This window comes from Neofelis nebulosa, chromosome 6 (genome assembly GCF_028018385.1).
Source record: "Neofelis nebulosa isolate mNeoNeb1 chromosome 6, mNeoNeb1.pri, whole genome shotgun sequence".
NCBI classification, from domain to species: Eukaryota; Metazoa; Chordata; class Mammalia; order Carnivora; family Felidae; genus Neofelis; species Neofelis nebulosa.
In genome coordinates this window covers 150,431,582-150,448,721 of record NC_080787.1, presented here as the reverse complement: position 1 = coordinate 150,448,721, position 17,140 = coordinate 150,431,582, and the positions used below count along the sequence as shown (strand labels likewise).

Genomic DNA, 17,140 nt, shown 5'->3' with positions numbered 1-17,140 from the left:
TTTCCAGGATTCAGAGACCACAAAACACACTACTGCCAAAAGTGAAGTGAAAATGTTTGCACCTTCAATTCCCTACACTTTATGAATAACAAAAAAAGAAAAAAAAAAAGGACACCGGGGGAAAAAGGCAAAATGGAAGTTATTATCAGTTCTACAGAGGTACCACAGTCGGTATCTTCTTCCCTAGCTTCTACATAGAAATAAATACTTTTCTCATGTCTGAGTCCAATTTCAAGTGATTAAGGAAAAAGGGTATTTTACAACTGGCTTGACAATGTAAAAAAAAGCTCAATATAACAACTTGCAAAGTAAAATTTAAATGTGTAAGTAACAAAAACAGATGCTTCCAAATCATATCTAAGAAGCAATATAAATAAGCAATATTTTTTTAACAATGGGAAGGCATACTTTTTATATATATAATATTTACCTAACTAAAAAAACTGACAAGGAATGCTATAAACTACAATAAAGTGAGATAAGATTATCTTTTTACTGCTGATAATTTTTTATTACTACAATAAAACTATAATCCCCAAAAGAACTTTCTCTTCATATGACATGTAACAGTAGACTATGGCACAGATTTTTTTTTTTTTTCTGATTTACATTAGTAAACAAATCAACAGCCTGGTTGAAGACTTTAGAATCACAAAGAAAATATACAAGTACTTTTCCAGACTTGACTCAGTCCTGCTCTAAAACAAATTAAAAACAAACAAACAAACAAACAAACAAAAAAACCCTTCAAACAACTAAGGTGTAAAGGCAGAAACTGCAATACTCAATGGAATGTCCTAAACCAGTCACACTGTATAGACAACATACTAACATATGGTCTCTTTAAAAAAAAAAAAAAAAAAAAAAAAAAGTTATCTAAAGAAATATCACACTGATTTACATGTGACTTCTAAATACTAAATTTCACAATTGTTATTTCTCATATTCCTGAGCAACTCTTCTCTTACAATTTAAAGGAGAAAAATTCCTATTCTGGTAAAAGTTATTTCTCAACAAATTTTAATCACTAAACACTGTCTTTTGTGTACTAATATCTCCATCTGCTGGAATATAACTTCCTTACTATTAAAAGTTCTTAAGGAGAAAAACTTTGCAGTAGAGATTTTGCAACTACTTAGAAATAAAACCTTTTCATCGGTCACCATTTGAGGCAGCTAGCAAACCGACACTTTAGTTCCAGACCCTGCCAATGATTAACGAAGAGTAAGCATCTATCTGGCTTTTCATTAGGAACTATTTTCAAAACAGGAATATATTCCCTGGTTAAGGAAAGCTTTACCAAACAACAGTGGGAGGATCAGTTTATCACCACACTAATCCAGATTTCCATTTTAGTTTCACTAATAGTGGAACCAGATACTGTACCCCCAGCATAATGCTAAATCAAGTACCTAATCATCACCTATGATGTTATAACTTGAACCTATTTGATCCTTTAAACCTAACCTCCCAAGTGCTAGATACAGAGGGCAGAAAGGAATAATTCCAATGATAAGGAAGTTACAGCAGTGACATAAAAAAGATGGTTCTAGGGGCGCTTGGGTGGCTCAGTCGGTTAAGCCGCCGACTTCGGCTCACGTCATGATCTCGCGGTCCGTGAGTTCGAGCCCCGCGTCGCGTCGGGCTCTGTGCTGACAGCTCAGAGCCTGGAGCCTGTTTCAGATTCTGTGTCTCCCTCTCTCTGACCCTCCCCCATTCATGCTCTGTCTCTCTCTGTCTCAAAAATAAATAAACGTTAAAAAAAAAAAAAAAAAAGATGGTTCTAAATTAAAAAGGCGTGAAGTCATAACAACCGGATTCAAGGAACGGGACGGGGTCCCGAGTCAGACTCTGGTCTGGACAGCCAGTTATAAAAAATATCCTGGGGATAACTACAGAAATCTGAATATAGACTGGTTATCATATTAAATGTAAGATTGAACCATTTTGTTCAATACGATGTTGCTATACAAAATGATTCTAGTTTTTAAGAGAGATACACAAATATACAAAGATGGCAGGTCAAGAGATCTCTACTTTGCTCAAAACAATCAACATAAAAATAAGAACAATTAAATAAAAATAAGATGATGAAAACAGTGAAGTTCCCAAAAATCTTCCTTTTTGAACACATCTAGATTTGACAACATTAGATGAGTAAGGTTTGGATAAAATTTCCTCCGACTCAAACCAAGTCAAGAATGTCTGGGGCTCCTAGGTGGCTCAGGTAAGTGTCCGACTCAACTCTTCATTTCGGCTCAGGTCATGATCTCGCGGTGTGGTGGGACCGAGCCCCTCATCGAGCTCTGGCCGGGCATGGAGCCTGCTCGGGATTCTCTCTCTTCATCTCTCCCTCTGCCCCTCCCCAACTCATGCATGCACTCTCAAAAATAAAATAAAATAAAAATTTCTAAGATTCCCCTAAACCAAAGAGTTTCTTCAGTCCTCTTTAATTCACATATAAAGCCTAATTCTAAGTAACCAACATTTTGGGTGACAGCTGTACCAATGAGCCCCGCACATTCTCAATACCTCAGGATTAAGGTAATAACTTATGGGCAAGGAAAAAATAATTTTTGTGTATGTTTATTTTTAGTTAAAACAAATGCTTTAAAAAACTGTAAAGAGATTGGATCTAAAATATAGAAAGCTTGAATATATTTTTATTAAGTATTTTGAGAAAATTAACTGTTTAAAAGCTACCTAACCATAAATCTTAATCCTTCTCAATGCATCCAATTTCTACTTCCTTAAGCTCATCTATTTTGCGCTCTTGTTCGTTCCCCTCAAAGAGTTCATTATGACACCCCAAAACAGTACAAGCCCTCCACTGGTTCCTTACAAAACTCAAAATAGAATTTATGCCTTTCATCCTGGCATTCAAGGCCCATCCTAATAGAGCCCGAACCTAGCCTGCTGGCTGTGCTCTTAACTCACTCCTTCGCGTGCATTTGCCATTCCAAATGAGTCTAAACGTGCTTTCTGAAAATCTCTCAATCTCCCATCACCACTGTTTCGACGTTACAGCACTTTCTCTTCTCCTAGAACATCCTCCACCCTCCCTTCACCTCATTAAAGCCTACCACCTATTAATACCAAGTCAGGTTCTAATTCTCAAAAAATGTTAGTTATTTTAGCTCAAAGGGACTTCTCAACCATCAGAATGCTAATAGTGAGTGGTCCTCATGAACATAAACACTAGCTGATACTCATACGGGTAAGTCACCTTTTTTCTTTTCTTCTTTCTCTATATGCTGCCTTGCTTATCTCATTGTCCATCCTATCCTGTCAAGAACAACCTAAAAATATCGACAGAAATTAGATGATGCGACCTTACAGTCTGAAAAGTTCTTCTGCATATAATACTCTCCTGTCTCCGAGTATTTTGATCTGAGGTTGGTAGGGCAGTTAATAATTCTACTTACAGATAAAGAATCTGAGGTTAGGAATCTTGTCCCAGGTCACCAAACTACTTAACTGCAACCTCATGATTACATCTCAGGTCTACTAGCCAGAGAATTCTTACTTGCAACATGGTCTCATTAGCATATGGCCAGAGACACAAATTCATTTTTATCTTTATGCTGGCTCACACATGTACACATGTATACATGCACACATATACAGTCAACACCTGAATACCTGTCGTAACAACCGCAGCATCGTGCCACAATGATGGTAACAGCAGCAACAGTAAGAATTAGATGCAGTTAATTTCCAAATACCTTATATTTGAACTTGGTCTGAAATTTTACTTCTTAAAAAACGTATTCACCTTCCACGTAACGTTTCTCAGAGTAAGTCGATTACTATAACACAGCAAGAGAGGGGCTGTGGTTCCTACTTCTTTCTGAATATACTTGAAGGAATCAGTTGACACTCCAGGTGTGGGCATCACGAATGGAACAAGGTGGGCTACTTAGTGCGGCTCCCATTTCCACCCAGCAACATCATTCACCTCCCGACAATCCCTATTCAGAGTTGCCCACCTACGCTATTAACCACCCGATGCTAATCTAAAAGTGATCCAAGCGTACATTTCTGACTTAGTAAACCTTTATATTAAATCTTCCAGTCAGAAATATTAGGTTTCTTCTTGAGTGGTTATAAGAAATAATAACTGCAAAAAACAATAACAGCAGCAAAAATACTAAATACACACTAGATTATTTGTACCTAAAGAGTTAAATAAGGCTCTATCCTGCGGTTACTAAGAAGTTAAAGTAAATGAGCTGAAATCCTCTAAACACCTTTACTTTCTCGTTTTTAGCCTCTTTTTTTTTTTTTTTTTTTTTTTTTTTTTTTTTATTTTTGGGACAGAGAGAGACAGAGCATGAACGGGGGAGGGGCAGAGAGAGAGGGAGACACAGAATCGGAAACAGGCCCCAGGCTCCGAGCCATCAGCCCAGAGCCTGACGCGGGGCTCGAACTCACGGACCGCGAGATCGTGACCTGGCTGAAGTCGGACGCTTAACCGACTGCGCCACCCAGGCGCCCCTCGTTTTTAGCCTCTTAATGATCACAAAAATTTACCATTAAAAAAAAAAAAATTCCAGCTCCAAGAATTTGACCGGTATTTGCTCAAGTCCAACCTATCACAGAATTAGCAAATCTCCCGTTTACTTTTTCTTCATGTTCACAACGTAAGGCAACACAGGAATTTCTTAGCACATGGAACTATTCTGGGTTTTTCTTCTTCAGTTCCATGTATGGAGCAGCATATTCACCAAAGAGATCAGAAGGTACAGCCGAGGGTCTAGCCCCAACCCTGTTACTACCTTGCCTTGTGATGTGGAAGAGTCACCACCTCTCTAGACCTCAGTTTCTGCACCTACATTATGCAGATGTTTCTACATATTTTAAACTTAATTTAGCTTAAAACCCAAAAGTTCCCCAATAATATGCAACTGACCAGGTAATGATGCCCAATCTTTACAATGACTTGTCCTGCACTAAAGCCAAAGGCAAGATGTTTACTTAGGATAGCTAGTAAGACCATTTTCCACTTTTGATATATAATCATTTCAATCCTGGGGCCAAGCAAGATAGTTTCATTACTTCAAAAACCATCCATGCTCTAGATCTTCCCCGTCCCCAACGCCCACTCTCAAGGATTCAGGGACAGCTCACATTCGCTGTATGTCTCCCTCTATCCACATGCACGCCTACACGTGTACAAACAGAAGCCCTTTCCTTATTGCTATGACCATACAACATGAGACTACTTTCTGGATTTAACTGCATTCTGATGTTTTTCTGACACTTCAGTACCCTTGAAAAGCATCCAAGTTGACATATTCTGCGTTATCATAAATAACAGTGAAAGAGATGTTATAGTAAATGGATTCATTTCATTAGTCACAAAATTTAGTTTAATAAAACATATAGGTTAGAATCAACGTATAAAGCAACATTATGAACAAAGTTTCATTTTGCTAGACTTAACAGGATTGTTGGAATTTCAAACTAGAGTTGCTGCTTCAGGAAACGAATGACAAAAAAAATTAAGTGCGGTCATTTGCTTGTTAATTATAAGATTTCTGGATAAATCACTTATCTTCTACAATCTATCTCTGTAAAAATTCACAGCAGAATTACTTTTAAAACATTGTTAAGGCTAAAGCAGAAAAGTAGACTGCTTTTAAGAGGGTTAAGTTTCAGTTAGCTGAAAACTTCAATTTATCAGTCTTCTAAGTAATGGCACTTTCAAATTAGCTTAAAGAAACACCTATGCTTTAAAAAATTGCTATTTGAATTAAATTACTGTAACTGCCATATATGTTTATACTCAGCCTTCTTCTGAACTAAAACCATTCAAATAGTCCTTATCTATCATGAACACATCAAAGCAGCACTTAGGGACCTGGAATGTTTCCCATACACTGTTTTACAGACTACAAGACCCACATATCAGCTGGATACTAACTTTTATAGGTAATTGACAAGGAAAAGGGTTTACCTATATAATTCCATAAATGCCAAAACTTTTAGGAGCTGAGAGGAGCACTGACAGCTTCTCTCTGCTTATGGACTGATCTACTCTGCATAAGGACTGGCTGAAAACTATCTGCCTCAGTAAAACAATTTTATTTTCCTAATTCTCATTCACACCGATGGTAGTAAAGTAAAATTAAGATAAAAGCTTCTTGAGGACAGGTATTACAAACAATATTGTAAGATTTCTAAAAACAAATCATTAAAAAAAAAAAAAAAAAACACGTACCTTTTTTCTAACTGCCCAAAACTATCACCAATTAGTATATAATTTGCTTAATCCCATACTTTTAGAGAAAATAGAAATCAAGAGGGTAACACTGTCAACCTATTTATTAATTCCATGAACATCTGATAGTCTAAATATGCCAGGCTATGAGGTGGGCACTTTCAACCAATTCTAACAGGGTAGACAGGCAGAAACAGAGATATTATTGCAATGGTAAGTACGACTGATGAAAACTCTATAGACAGTAGTACCTAACACACACTGGGTTATATCTACAGTCAAATGTCGTAACACAGTCACGCTAACAAAATGCATTCACTACGAAAACTTTAATGTTATGTTTGCTTTCTGTTAAATGAAAAAAAGCTGTAAAAATCTTACTTGGACATCCAACAACCTAGCTATTTTGGGCCCCAAAACTGAAACGCCAACTTGTCAAAGAGGCACACGCGTTCCCTAAAAGTTCCCATGAAGGGAAAAGTACATAATCTTGATGTCAAAAAAGGAGAAGGATCAGAAAAAATAATGAAATCCTGTCGATCATAAAAAGTTGGAAAATATAAAAATTAAGAATTAAAAGTTAGTACATAATAGAATTATGACTTCTTGGCATAGGTTCCGGCTCTATCCTGATCACTTGGCCTAAAATAGATGCTTGGATATCTTCATAACAGTTGACATACCAACAGCAACAGAAAGTTGCTCAGTAGACTCTGTCACTCAAGTTATCAAATGAATTAAACTTAAAAATGGCATAGCATTTTCCCATCTCCAACAGAGGAAGACAAATTTTACTTTTAACTGCACCATCATAAACCAAACAAATTGTATTAACTGTAATAAATTTCTCAAAGAAATTAAAAGATATTCCAGTCAGATCATAAAAAGCTATCTCTATGATCACACTGGTATAATTCTCTTAAAGCCAAAAAATTTAAAAAAACAATAAAACAAAACCTTACAAATCTAAACACTGGCTTCAGAAAAAGAGCATGAGAATAATGCTCCAGTTAAGGCAGGTGTGTGTGTGTGTGTGTGTGTGTGTGTGTGTGTGTGTGTGTGTGTGTTTGGGGTGGTGGGGAGGGGGGCGGGGTGTTACATTTTATGTCCTTTGTCACAGGAATTGATTTCCCTTTAAAAAGTAAACCAAAAACCATTTTTTTTTTCTTACGGAAAACTGATGCACTTTACAATCAGCTTCAGGACAGTGACAAGTGAGGGGATAACAACAGAAATATAAGGTGCATCAACCGTTAAAAAAACCAAATTAACTTGTCTTCACTCGATATCCTCAAAGCCATTTAAGAAAAGGTCTCATACCAAACACACTAGCAAATGTGATTAGTGAAGAGACCTATTTCTATTAATTCAATTACATTATATCCTTGGGAGTACAGCTTTTACTGCAAAACATGTAAATTGGATAAAGTTAAGAAAAAAGGAATCACCTTCTGCCTCATTGTATGTACATGCATCTTGAATACATATTCTGCCTAAAGGGGAGTTAAGCTTCAAAAGTAGAGAATGAATGTTGAATAAATGACCTACTATACAAATTATCATTTCCATCATTACCTTATAGAGCTGGTGACACCTCCTGGGTAAGGGGGAAAAAGAATAATGGAAAGAACAACTGATTATAAATATCAGTTTCTTTCTTATCACTATTAATTCAAAGGGCTAGTATACAACTACAAAATCTTTGTTTCTAAAGAACAAATTACTTCAATTTAGGTAAAATCTGTTTGTTTCAGATACTGATTACTGTCAACAATGCTCCAGGAAAAAAACCCTAAAATTTTAGTAAACTTACATAGCAAGAATCCTCTCGATACCAACAAAAAGCCATACAATTTTTGAAACAAAGCTTTTGTAGACAAGCAAGATTTCTCCCTTGGAAAAAAATTTTTGAAGTGTAAGAAAACCGAGGGTATGATACGATACTTTCAATACTAAATGCACAATAAATGGAGACAAACATTAACATGGAAAAATGTTAACTAGTAAAGCAAGTTCTAATGTAAAACATTTTTTGCCCACATTTTTAAGGGAGAGGAAGAGAAAATTGAGGTCAGAAAATCTATTACCATCCCTCCAAAAGAACATAAGAAAATTAAAATGCATTTTTCAAATGAGTAATGGAGAATGTAATCTAACATGTTTGCTCACTTCTTCTGAGCCACACACTAATTTTCCAGATATTCACGAAAGATTTAGACTAGCTTTACTTATAAACCATACATTTTGAATTTTCCTGTCAGCAGCCTCAACCTCCATGTGCCTAAAAAATACAAACTCAAAATGTGATTTTAAAATCCCTAGTTCTCCCTTTTCCCCATCTGGGATTTTTAAGTCTAACTGATCTCATTTGTCGTCTTAATTCTAAATTGCAATACTTTATAAAAACAGAATTTGCATTCAAGTACCCTTGTTCCTCGAGTCTCATTTTCATGACAAAGAAAGTTTTGTTTTTTTAAATAAAAAACTTGCTGTAGCAACCACTCTTTCCCAAGGATGGTCCCAGGATTCAGTTTGGAAACTTCTCTCCAGAGAGCAGTTTAAGACTTTAAGACCTCGGTTTTGTGTGCAATCATCTCTATCTTCAACGAAAGATTCTTAAGTACTGGAAACAGTAACTGAAATTACATCCTTAATGTGAGTGGTCTAACCTAGAACATAGTCACAACTTTAAAAAAAAAAAAAAAAAAAAGCAACCATGTGAAGATACTTGGAGCAAAGTCTGACAATCCACCCCACCCCCACCCCGCATAAAATAAATCCCAAAACCAAAAAGATTGTCCACAGTCAAAATATAGGCTAAAGGTTAACTTGACCTGGAACTAAAATGCTCAATCTTAAAGCATGCCAAGTGTTAATCAACTAAGAAAACCTAGCACATATAAATCCCAAATTTGTGACTAGCCAAATAAAAATTCTCAAACCGACAAGCAAAAATTTTTAAAGCGTACTTTTAAAATACATTCTGAAATAGAATTCCTAAATGAAACAAAATGAAAAAAATCATTCGAAATTTTTAATTGTCTGAAAATACATCTACTATAAGTACAGTATCTTAATTACTAACGTGAAACTTAAAGTTTTACGTAATTTTTTTTTGTTCTGCCAATCTTATGGAAAAGCAAAATGTAATTCCTAACCATAAACTGAAATCATGATTAATTTGTTTTGGACAACGACAGACCACAAAGGGGTAAAGCAAGTTGACAAATTTTCAGAATTCAATCACCTGGCCCAAAAAAATATGATGCATTTCAAAAAGCAATTTTCTTTAAGCCAAATTAAGTTTATAATAAGGCTAACAATTACAGGAAGCTGCTTATTCCACACTAAGGAATAGCCCCTTTTCCTGCATGTTTGTACTGGTCTGATAAAAAAACAATCAAACTTCCTAGTCATTATGCTGTCCATTTTAAACATTCCAGCTACCACACAGAAGCAATCTTTATGCTGGGGAGTTGATAAAACTAAAACTCAAGATAGACCAAGATAAGAGATGGAGTAAACCATACTAAAAGAAAAAAAAAATTACAATTTATCATCCTCAGCTAGTAGTCTCCAAGACTTAAAAATGCAATGGTTACTCTTTCCAACCACAGAGAAATGAACAAACAAACCTTTGTTAGAGATGACATAATTGGAATTCTAGATTTGGGAGATTAAAAATTATTGAAGGCAAGGGTTAGAAACTTTTTAACAGGAGTCCAAATTATCTTTTAGAGATTTTAGGGGAACATAGTAACACAAAAGAGAAGCCTTTCAGAACCAGAGAAACCTAAATGAGCTGTTTTTAAATAGCGTGCACTAAAGTGAAAGTATTTGCAATTGTTTTTTTATAATCCAGTGTAGTGCCATTTGATTGAACTGAACATTTCAATTCAGAGAATGCAACTTTAACCCTAAATATTGTGAGGATGTATTTTCATTTTAACGTCTATGAAGGATTCTTTCTAAACAACAGTCCTTACGAAAATAACCCTGACAGAAACTTTTACAAATACCACTCAAGCTCTAATTTTACCAAAACATACCAAAGCAAGGCTGCGTATTATTTTTGAAATGTGACGAAAGTTGTTCCCATAATTTTAAAGAAAGTGTTTTCATTGTTTGCAAATATGTTATGTGTTACACATACAGTAAGTGTGGCCACAAATTACACATAAAACCATCTACTGTGATTTAAATTTCCACTAAATTTAATATAGATCATTATTGAGTACGTTACACATTTTGCTCCAAACATTTCTCCTTTAAAAAAAATAACTGGCGCCCCTTAGCGCTCACATTTGGAAATACTCACTTTAAGAGTTCCAGCAATTTTTTTTTTTTTTTTTGACATTCCAGAAAGTTTTCTGCCTCCACAATCTTTCAAATGCCAACACAAATAGAAAAAAACAGAACCCCTTAAAGGGACAGCTCAAGTTTTTTCTGGAGCAATGTGAAATTAACAGACTTGCTGTTTCAGCAGTGTTAAAAGCCTATTCCAATAAAGGTTGCGGCCGTTACGTTTAACGTATGTGAGCAAAACGGAGGACGCAGTAAAACCTAACAGTTTCGTACTTTTAAAGTTGTTTCTGGACTTTCCAGACAACAAAATCTCCTGGGATTCTTCTTTAACCATCTTTAATCACGGAGACATTTCCGGTCTTTTGTTCTTTAGTGACATTCCAACTCTCTAAGCTTCAGATTCCTTTTCCCTACTTCTTTAATACAGATCTCAAAATTCTTGTGAAAAATCCAAAATCCATTGTTCAGTTCTAGAAAACACAGTTTTCAGCTTTAACAGCCCTCCGGTGATGCTTCTAAGAACAAAACAAAAACAAAAAAAAAAAAAACTCCTGGCTACTCGATTTTCGAAGCAGACTTTCTTGCTGGTCATTTTTTTTTTTTTTTTTTCTCCAGGCGTTCACAGCAATGCACAGCTACTAGAATTTTTAATAGTCCAGGGCATTGTTACAAAAACTTGTTAAAGAGATTCCAGAGTTGGCCAGAATTAATCTTCTGGTCATTCTTCGCATCCCTCAGCTCTCCACCAACCAAGCTTGCTTGCAAACTTTCACTCGTTTTTATTTTTGCCCTTTCAAACGTCTTGATTTCCTGTCTACAAAGTAAGGCAGCGGCGTCCTCGGGGAAAAGCTCTCCGCCGAAGTTCTCTGCTACTCGGGACTCCGTTCAGATTTGTCCTCGCGTTATTTCGTATTCACACCCCCCCCCCCGCCCGAAGTGAAGTTAAACTCCCGAACAGTTCTCGCTTCCCCAAACAAAAGGACAAAAAGTGCTTTCCGCTGTCATTTTGTCCTCGCCTTCGGCTAAATCAGCAGTACTTTCGGTCTCCTTTGGAATTTCTCTAAATTATCGAGCCCCACGCTACTCCCCTCGAGTATCTGCAAGCTGCACAAACTCCAAAAAAGCAAAAGCCCCGCTGAGTCCTCCACTTCGGGAACCGCCGGCCTCCGCGGGAGAGCCCCCTCTGGGTGCGCCCCGGGGCCGGTGTCCTTCAGGCGCCCGCGGGGCGGGCGAGGCCGGGCTCCTCCCGGGCAGGCCCGCGAAGCTCCGGGCCGTCGCGGTGCTCGCCGGCGCGGCTGGAAGCCGGGGGGCGCGAGAGGGCTCGCCCCGCAGCCCTTCCCCAGCGCCACCAACTTGGGCGCCGGCGGCGCGAGGCCCGGGCTCTCGGGTCCGGGGTCCGGGATCCGGGGGGGGGGGGGGGGGCGTTGGAGGGGAGAGTGTGCGTCCCGCCGGCGGGTCCCGCCCGCGCCCGCGGCCCCGGCCCGCCCGCCTGCCCGCCGCCGCCGCGCCCCGCGAGCCCGGCCTCGGCGCCGCCTCCGTGCGCCCCGCCCGGGCCTCTCCGTCCCCGGGCGCACGGTCCCCGCCGGCCGCGACCTTCCCGCCCTCCCCACACGCCGGCGGGGCGTCGGGTCCCGAGAAGAGGGGCCGCCGCCGGGGGCGCGGGCCGCGAGGGGCCGACGAGGAGACTCACCTTCGTCCAGCAGCCGCTCGAGGTGGTTGAAGATCCCGCAGAAGTTGGGCAGGCTGCTCATGAGCTTCTTGTCGTTCATCAGCTGCATCAGGTAATCTGGGGTGGGCTTCGGCTTCTCCTTCGTTTCCATTTCCCCGACCATATTCCAGGCTCCGCAGCTCACTCCGCCCGCCGCCGCCGCCGCCGCCGGAGAGGAGGGAGGGGCGGGGAGCCCCGGCCGCCGGCCGCTCGGGACTCGGCGTCCCGCTCCGCTCCGCTCCCGCGCCGGGCGCCGGGGCGGCCGGACCGCGCGCTCGCCGCGCTCTCCCCGCCCCCGCAGGCACTTTCCGCCCGCGGCCCGACGCGCTCCCGGCCCGCCGCCGCTCCTCGGCCGCCGGCTCGGCGCGTCCCTCACGAGGCCGCCGGCGGGCGGGAGGCGGGTCTCCGCGGGCCGAGTGCGGGCGCGGGCCGCTCGGCGCCGGACGAGGAGGAGCCGGGCCGCCGCCGCTCGCTCGGCTGGTCGCGCCCGCTCAGCCGCCGCCGCCGCTTCTGCCGCGGGCTCGGGGTCTCTCTGGGCTGGTCCCCGCCGCGGCCGCCTCTGCCGCTGCCGCCGCGCTCTGACTCCGCTCCTCCTCTTCCTCCTCCTCCTCCTCGCCTCCTCCTCCTCCTCCTCACTCACTTGGCGGCGGAGTTCGCCTCAGTTCAGGCGGCGCTGCCAGCGGCGGCGGCGGCGGCGCGGGGGGAGGGGCGGCGGCGCGGGGAGGGCCGGGGGCGGGCGGCGGGCGGGGCCGCGCAGGGCGGCCGTTAGCGGGGCCCCGGCCGGCGCGCTCCTCCTCCCGCCGCCGCCGCCGCCGCCGCCGCCCCCCGCAGCCCCCGGCCCGGGTGCCGCCGCCGCCGTCGCCGCCGCCGCGCCGTCTCCCTCCGGCGGGGTGGGCGGCCTGAGGGGCCGGCGGCGGGCAGCGCGACGGAGGCGGTGCCCGGCGAGCCCGGCCTGGGCGCCGGGCCGGGGTCGCCGCCGAGGCGGGCGAGAGCGGAGGGAGGGGCCGGTGCGGGGGGCCGACGGACGGGGGAGGGCGGCGGGTGGCGGTGCTTTCGACTGGGGCGGGGGCGAGGGCCGCGCCGCTTCGCGCTCTTCGCCGCCGGGCCGGCTCGTCTGGCGGGCGCGGTCCGGCGGTGGCGTTTAGGTGAGAGGGATTGCCAGCGGGACGCGCCAGGGCTGCTGCGCTCGCCGCCGCACGGCCCCATTCTTTCCTCCCGTTACTATAGTTTTTTTTGTTTTTTTTTCCCCCCCCCATCTCTAGTCCGTTTTCATCCCTTCCCCCCCACCCCCCGCCCAAAAGAGAATTTTTTTTAACGTCCTGTTGCTTCACGGGGGACTTTCGGGGTGGGCGTCACGTGGCCCGACACGTAGCCGTAAGGTCTGAGAGCGCGTGCGCGCGTCGAGTCCGGTCTCCACGCCCCTTCCGAGGGTCGCTCCGCCCCTGCCCGGGCCCCGCGAGCGAAGGGGGAGGGGCGTGGCCTGCCGCGCGCCTGCGTGGGGCGGGCCGGGACCTGGGCGGGTGCGCGCGGGGGGCGGTGGTAGGGGGAGGGTTGGCCCGGCCGTCGGGCCCCGAGTGGCTGGGCGGGGGCGAGAAGCTGCGGAATCTTCGCTCCCTGGTGTCGGGTCCCTGTTGTGTTCCGGGTGGGCCATTGCCGCCGTGTCGTTGGTGGCACCACACGACGACCCCCCCCCCCCCCCCGCCTCCCCGGCGTCCCCGCGGTCTCCGGCTTCGAGACCCACGCAGCGGCAGGGAGCCCGAGGAGCGGTGGGTCCCGCATGGGCGCCCCTCGTCGCCCCGACGGCGTCGCCGCTACCAGTGCAGTACCTGCCCCAGGGGCACGCCTCTGGGGACAGGGTCTGCCTTGCTGCAGCATCCGTTATTCCGAGAGCCAGCTTCAGTTAGGAACGAGCACCGCGCTGTACGAAAAAGGAGGGGGCCCGTGCGTCGTGTGGGCGATGTTGTACTTCGTGATGGCATCAGCATCCAGTAATAAAATGCTGCCGCAATAAATGAAATAAAGATCACGTACCTAATTCGAAAGGGGAAAGTCAACATACCTGCCACCTTGTAAAAACAATGATACTGTGGACAGGAAGCTTTTCCATGCAGTATGATGGATTTCCAACATTTAGGTTTGTTTGGGAAAGAATTTTCTGAACTGCAACAGCGTAGTTATCTTTGTTGTATAGAATGTTATCAGTCTCAAAATCCGCATCTGCATTTTCCTGCAAGCCTATGATGACAAGTTCAATTAATGTCGACAAAATTTAACATCAAACTGACCGTGGTGAGAGCTACAGGTGGCTGAAATCTGTTAATCCTGTCTGTGTTTTAACTGAAAAGAATTTAAATGGGATTTTGTGGCAAAATCCTGCTGCATACAGATTCTGAGGAACACTTTTGGTTTGACTTGTACTGAAACTAGCTGAATTTCAAACAAATACTCTGAGTAGCAAGTAGCTTCTGTCCTCATTTAAAGAATGTTGTTTCTAAAATTAAGCTCCTTTGGTAGAGGAAATGGAATTGCCCCGCAGACAAAGTTAAAAAGGTTTAAGTCGAAAATATTTCAAATTCTCCAACTTCCACTGCTGTTAATAGAGCCATAGAATATTCACCTACTCAATTATCATTTAAAGGATGGATTTTATAAATGCAGGAAACAGTAATTTAATCAAAGTGGTTGCCTCTTTAAAAAGTAATGTATGCTTTTCCAGTATGGAGCAAAATGATAGGTATTTTAAAAGGTACTAAGTTGTTCATTTAATTTGCTAGTGTAAAAGATTTCATCCCCCTTCTTAATCAGTTTGTGTATTAAACTCCCAAGCCCTGCGCTAAATGCTTTATGTGCATATCTCACATATCTCGTTTAATCTTGAAGGCAACCTTGTACTTTAGGTACGCTATCATCCCTGTTGCATGTAAGGGGAAGCCCAAGGAGAAGGAGGTTAAGTAACTTTCTCAAGACTTCATCCCTGGAACTGGGATTCAATTCCATTCATATTTTATCCTAAAGCCTATGTTCTTTACCTTTTTACTGACCCTGTCCAGTAAGTCAGGTTGAAACTTCTGACCATGTTCCACCATGTTTGACGGATGGACACCGCAATGTCCTATGGCCCACCTGGATCTTATAACCTAGGTGACCCAGATCAGGGTTAAAGAACAATAATCAGTATTTATTTCCCATATATTTCATCTATTGTGGTTATAGCATTTGATTATAGCTGCTACATATTGCCCTTTCAAGTATACATAGATCACTTCTCTGCTCACAGTTCTGTTTCCCCTCTCAGAGGAAAGACCCAAAGACCTTATAAAGGCCTTCAAGACCCCACATGCTCTGGCCCCTGCTGCCTCACTGACCTTGTGTCTTCTCTTCCCCTAACAACTGGGCTCTCCTCCTGGAATCCCTTATGATCCTTAAAGAAGCTAAGCATGCTTTCTACTCCAGGATTTTGCACTTGGTGTTTCCTCTCCTTCATTCCCCACACATCTATAAGCCCGTACCTCCCATGCTTTTTCAGGTCTTATCAGAGAAGGTTCCCCTTACCACCCCGTATAAGATAGCACACGCATGTACACACACACACACACACACACACACACACACACCCTCTGTATTCTGTTCCGCCCCCCCCATAGCATTTTTTTTTTAATGTTTGTTTTTGAGAGAGAGACAGAGTGTAATCAGGGGAGGGGCAGTGAGAGGAGACACAGAATCAGAAGTAGGCTCCAAGCTCAAGCTGTCAGCACAGATCCTGATGTGAGACTTGAACTTGAACCGTGAGATCATGACCTGGGCCAAAGTTGGATGCTTAACCAACTGAGCCACCCAGGTGCCCCTCATAGCATTTATTTCTACCCGACGTGTTCTATCTATGGGTAAATTTGTCTCTCACCTCCCCCTACACTGTAAACTCCAGGAGAGCAAGGGCTTTACTTTGTTCTATATGGAGTTCCCAGCACCTGAAACAGCACACAGGACACATGGGCACTCATTAAAAATATATTCAAAAAAATATTTACATAAATATTCACAAAAGTATTAAGTAGTCGTCAGGCACCAGAAACTGTGCAAAGCCTTTACCTATATTGTCCTTTCAATCTTTCCAGCAAACATCTTAGGTGTGGTAGCCAAACATGGGAGGAGAGATAGATGGCTGATTCTTAAGAATAGTAAGGAGTTGGCAGTCAGTTAGGTGCCCGACTCTGGCTCAGGTCATGATCTCACATTTCATGGGTTCGAGCCCCACATCAGGCTTTATGCTGATAGCTCAGAGCCTGGAGCCTGATTCGGATTCTGTGTCTCCCTCTCTCTCTGCCCCTCCCCCATTCACACTCTGTCTCTCTTTCTCAAAAATAAATAAACGTTAAAAAATTAAAAAAAAAAAAAAAAGAGTAGTGAGGAGTTGGTCCCATAAGGCAGCATCGGGTCCATGCAGGATGATGTCTCCGGAGACAACCGTGCTATGTGCAGGTACCCACTATACCCCTTCCTTTTCTCCCTCACACTCCTGCCTCAGACATTTTAGGTGTATATTACCCCATTAATTACCGAACGTAATAAGTGCAATGAAGAATACAAAAGTTGTTAGGAAACATCACTTGACTTCAAGAAGGCTCAAAATCTAAAAGTTACTGTGGAAGGACTCTTTAATCACATTATTACAAAAATACCATCTTCCCAATATTCACAAGTTAACCGTGTACACGTGGGTAAGCTTCCTCTTGAAGATCTTTATAATAGCTTTTTCTCTGTGGGAAAACTATGTCATCTAATATGTTGACACTAAGAATGTTTCCACATCTAACATCAGTAATTAATCACGAGTGGAAATATATTTCCTGCATTCTAAAATTTGATTGGCTCTATTTGCTTATTGCTATTCTTGACATTTAAAA

The 17,140-nt window shown here is 43.0% G+C and overlaps 1 protein-coding gene across 7 annotated transcripts in view; it reads right to left on the bottom strand.

Annotated features, from left to right (window-relative positions):
- Window positions 1-12,771, bottom strand: part of QKI (QKI, KH domain containing RNA binding) — a 155,067-nt gene extending 142,296 nt beyond the window's left edge. For 3 of the 7 annotated variants that reach the window (XM_058735856.1, XM_058735853.1, XM_058735855.1), the window contains exon 1: window positions 12,219-12,495. In XM_058735856.1, coding sequence (XP_058591839.1) covers window positions 12,219-12,360 — 142 coding nt within the window. In that variant the 5' untranslated portion in view covers window positions 12,361-12,495. Of the gene's footprint in view, window positions 1-12,218 lie in introns of all 7 variants that reach the window. The other 4 variants (XM_058735854.1, XM_058735857.1, XR_009263479.1 and 1 more) reach the window with 3 other exon arrangements.
- Between the last annotated feature and the right edge of the window lie 4,369 nt (window positions 12,772-17,140).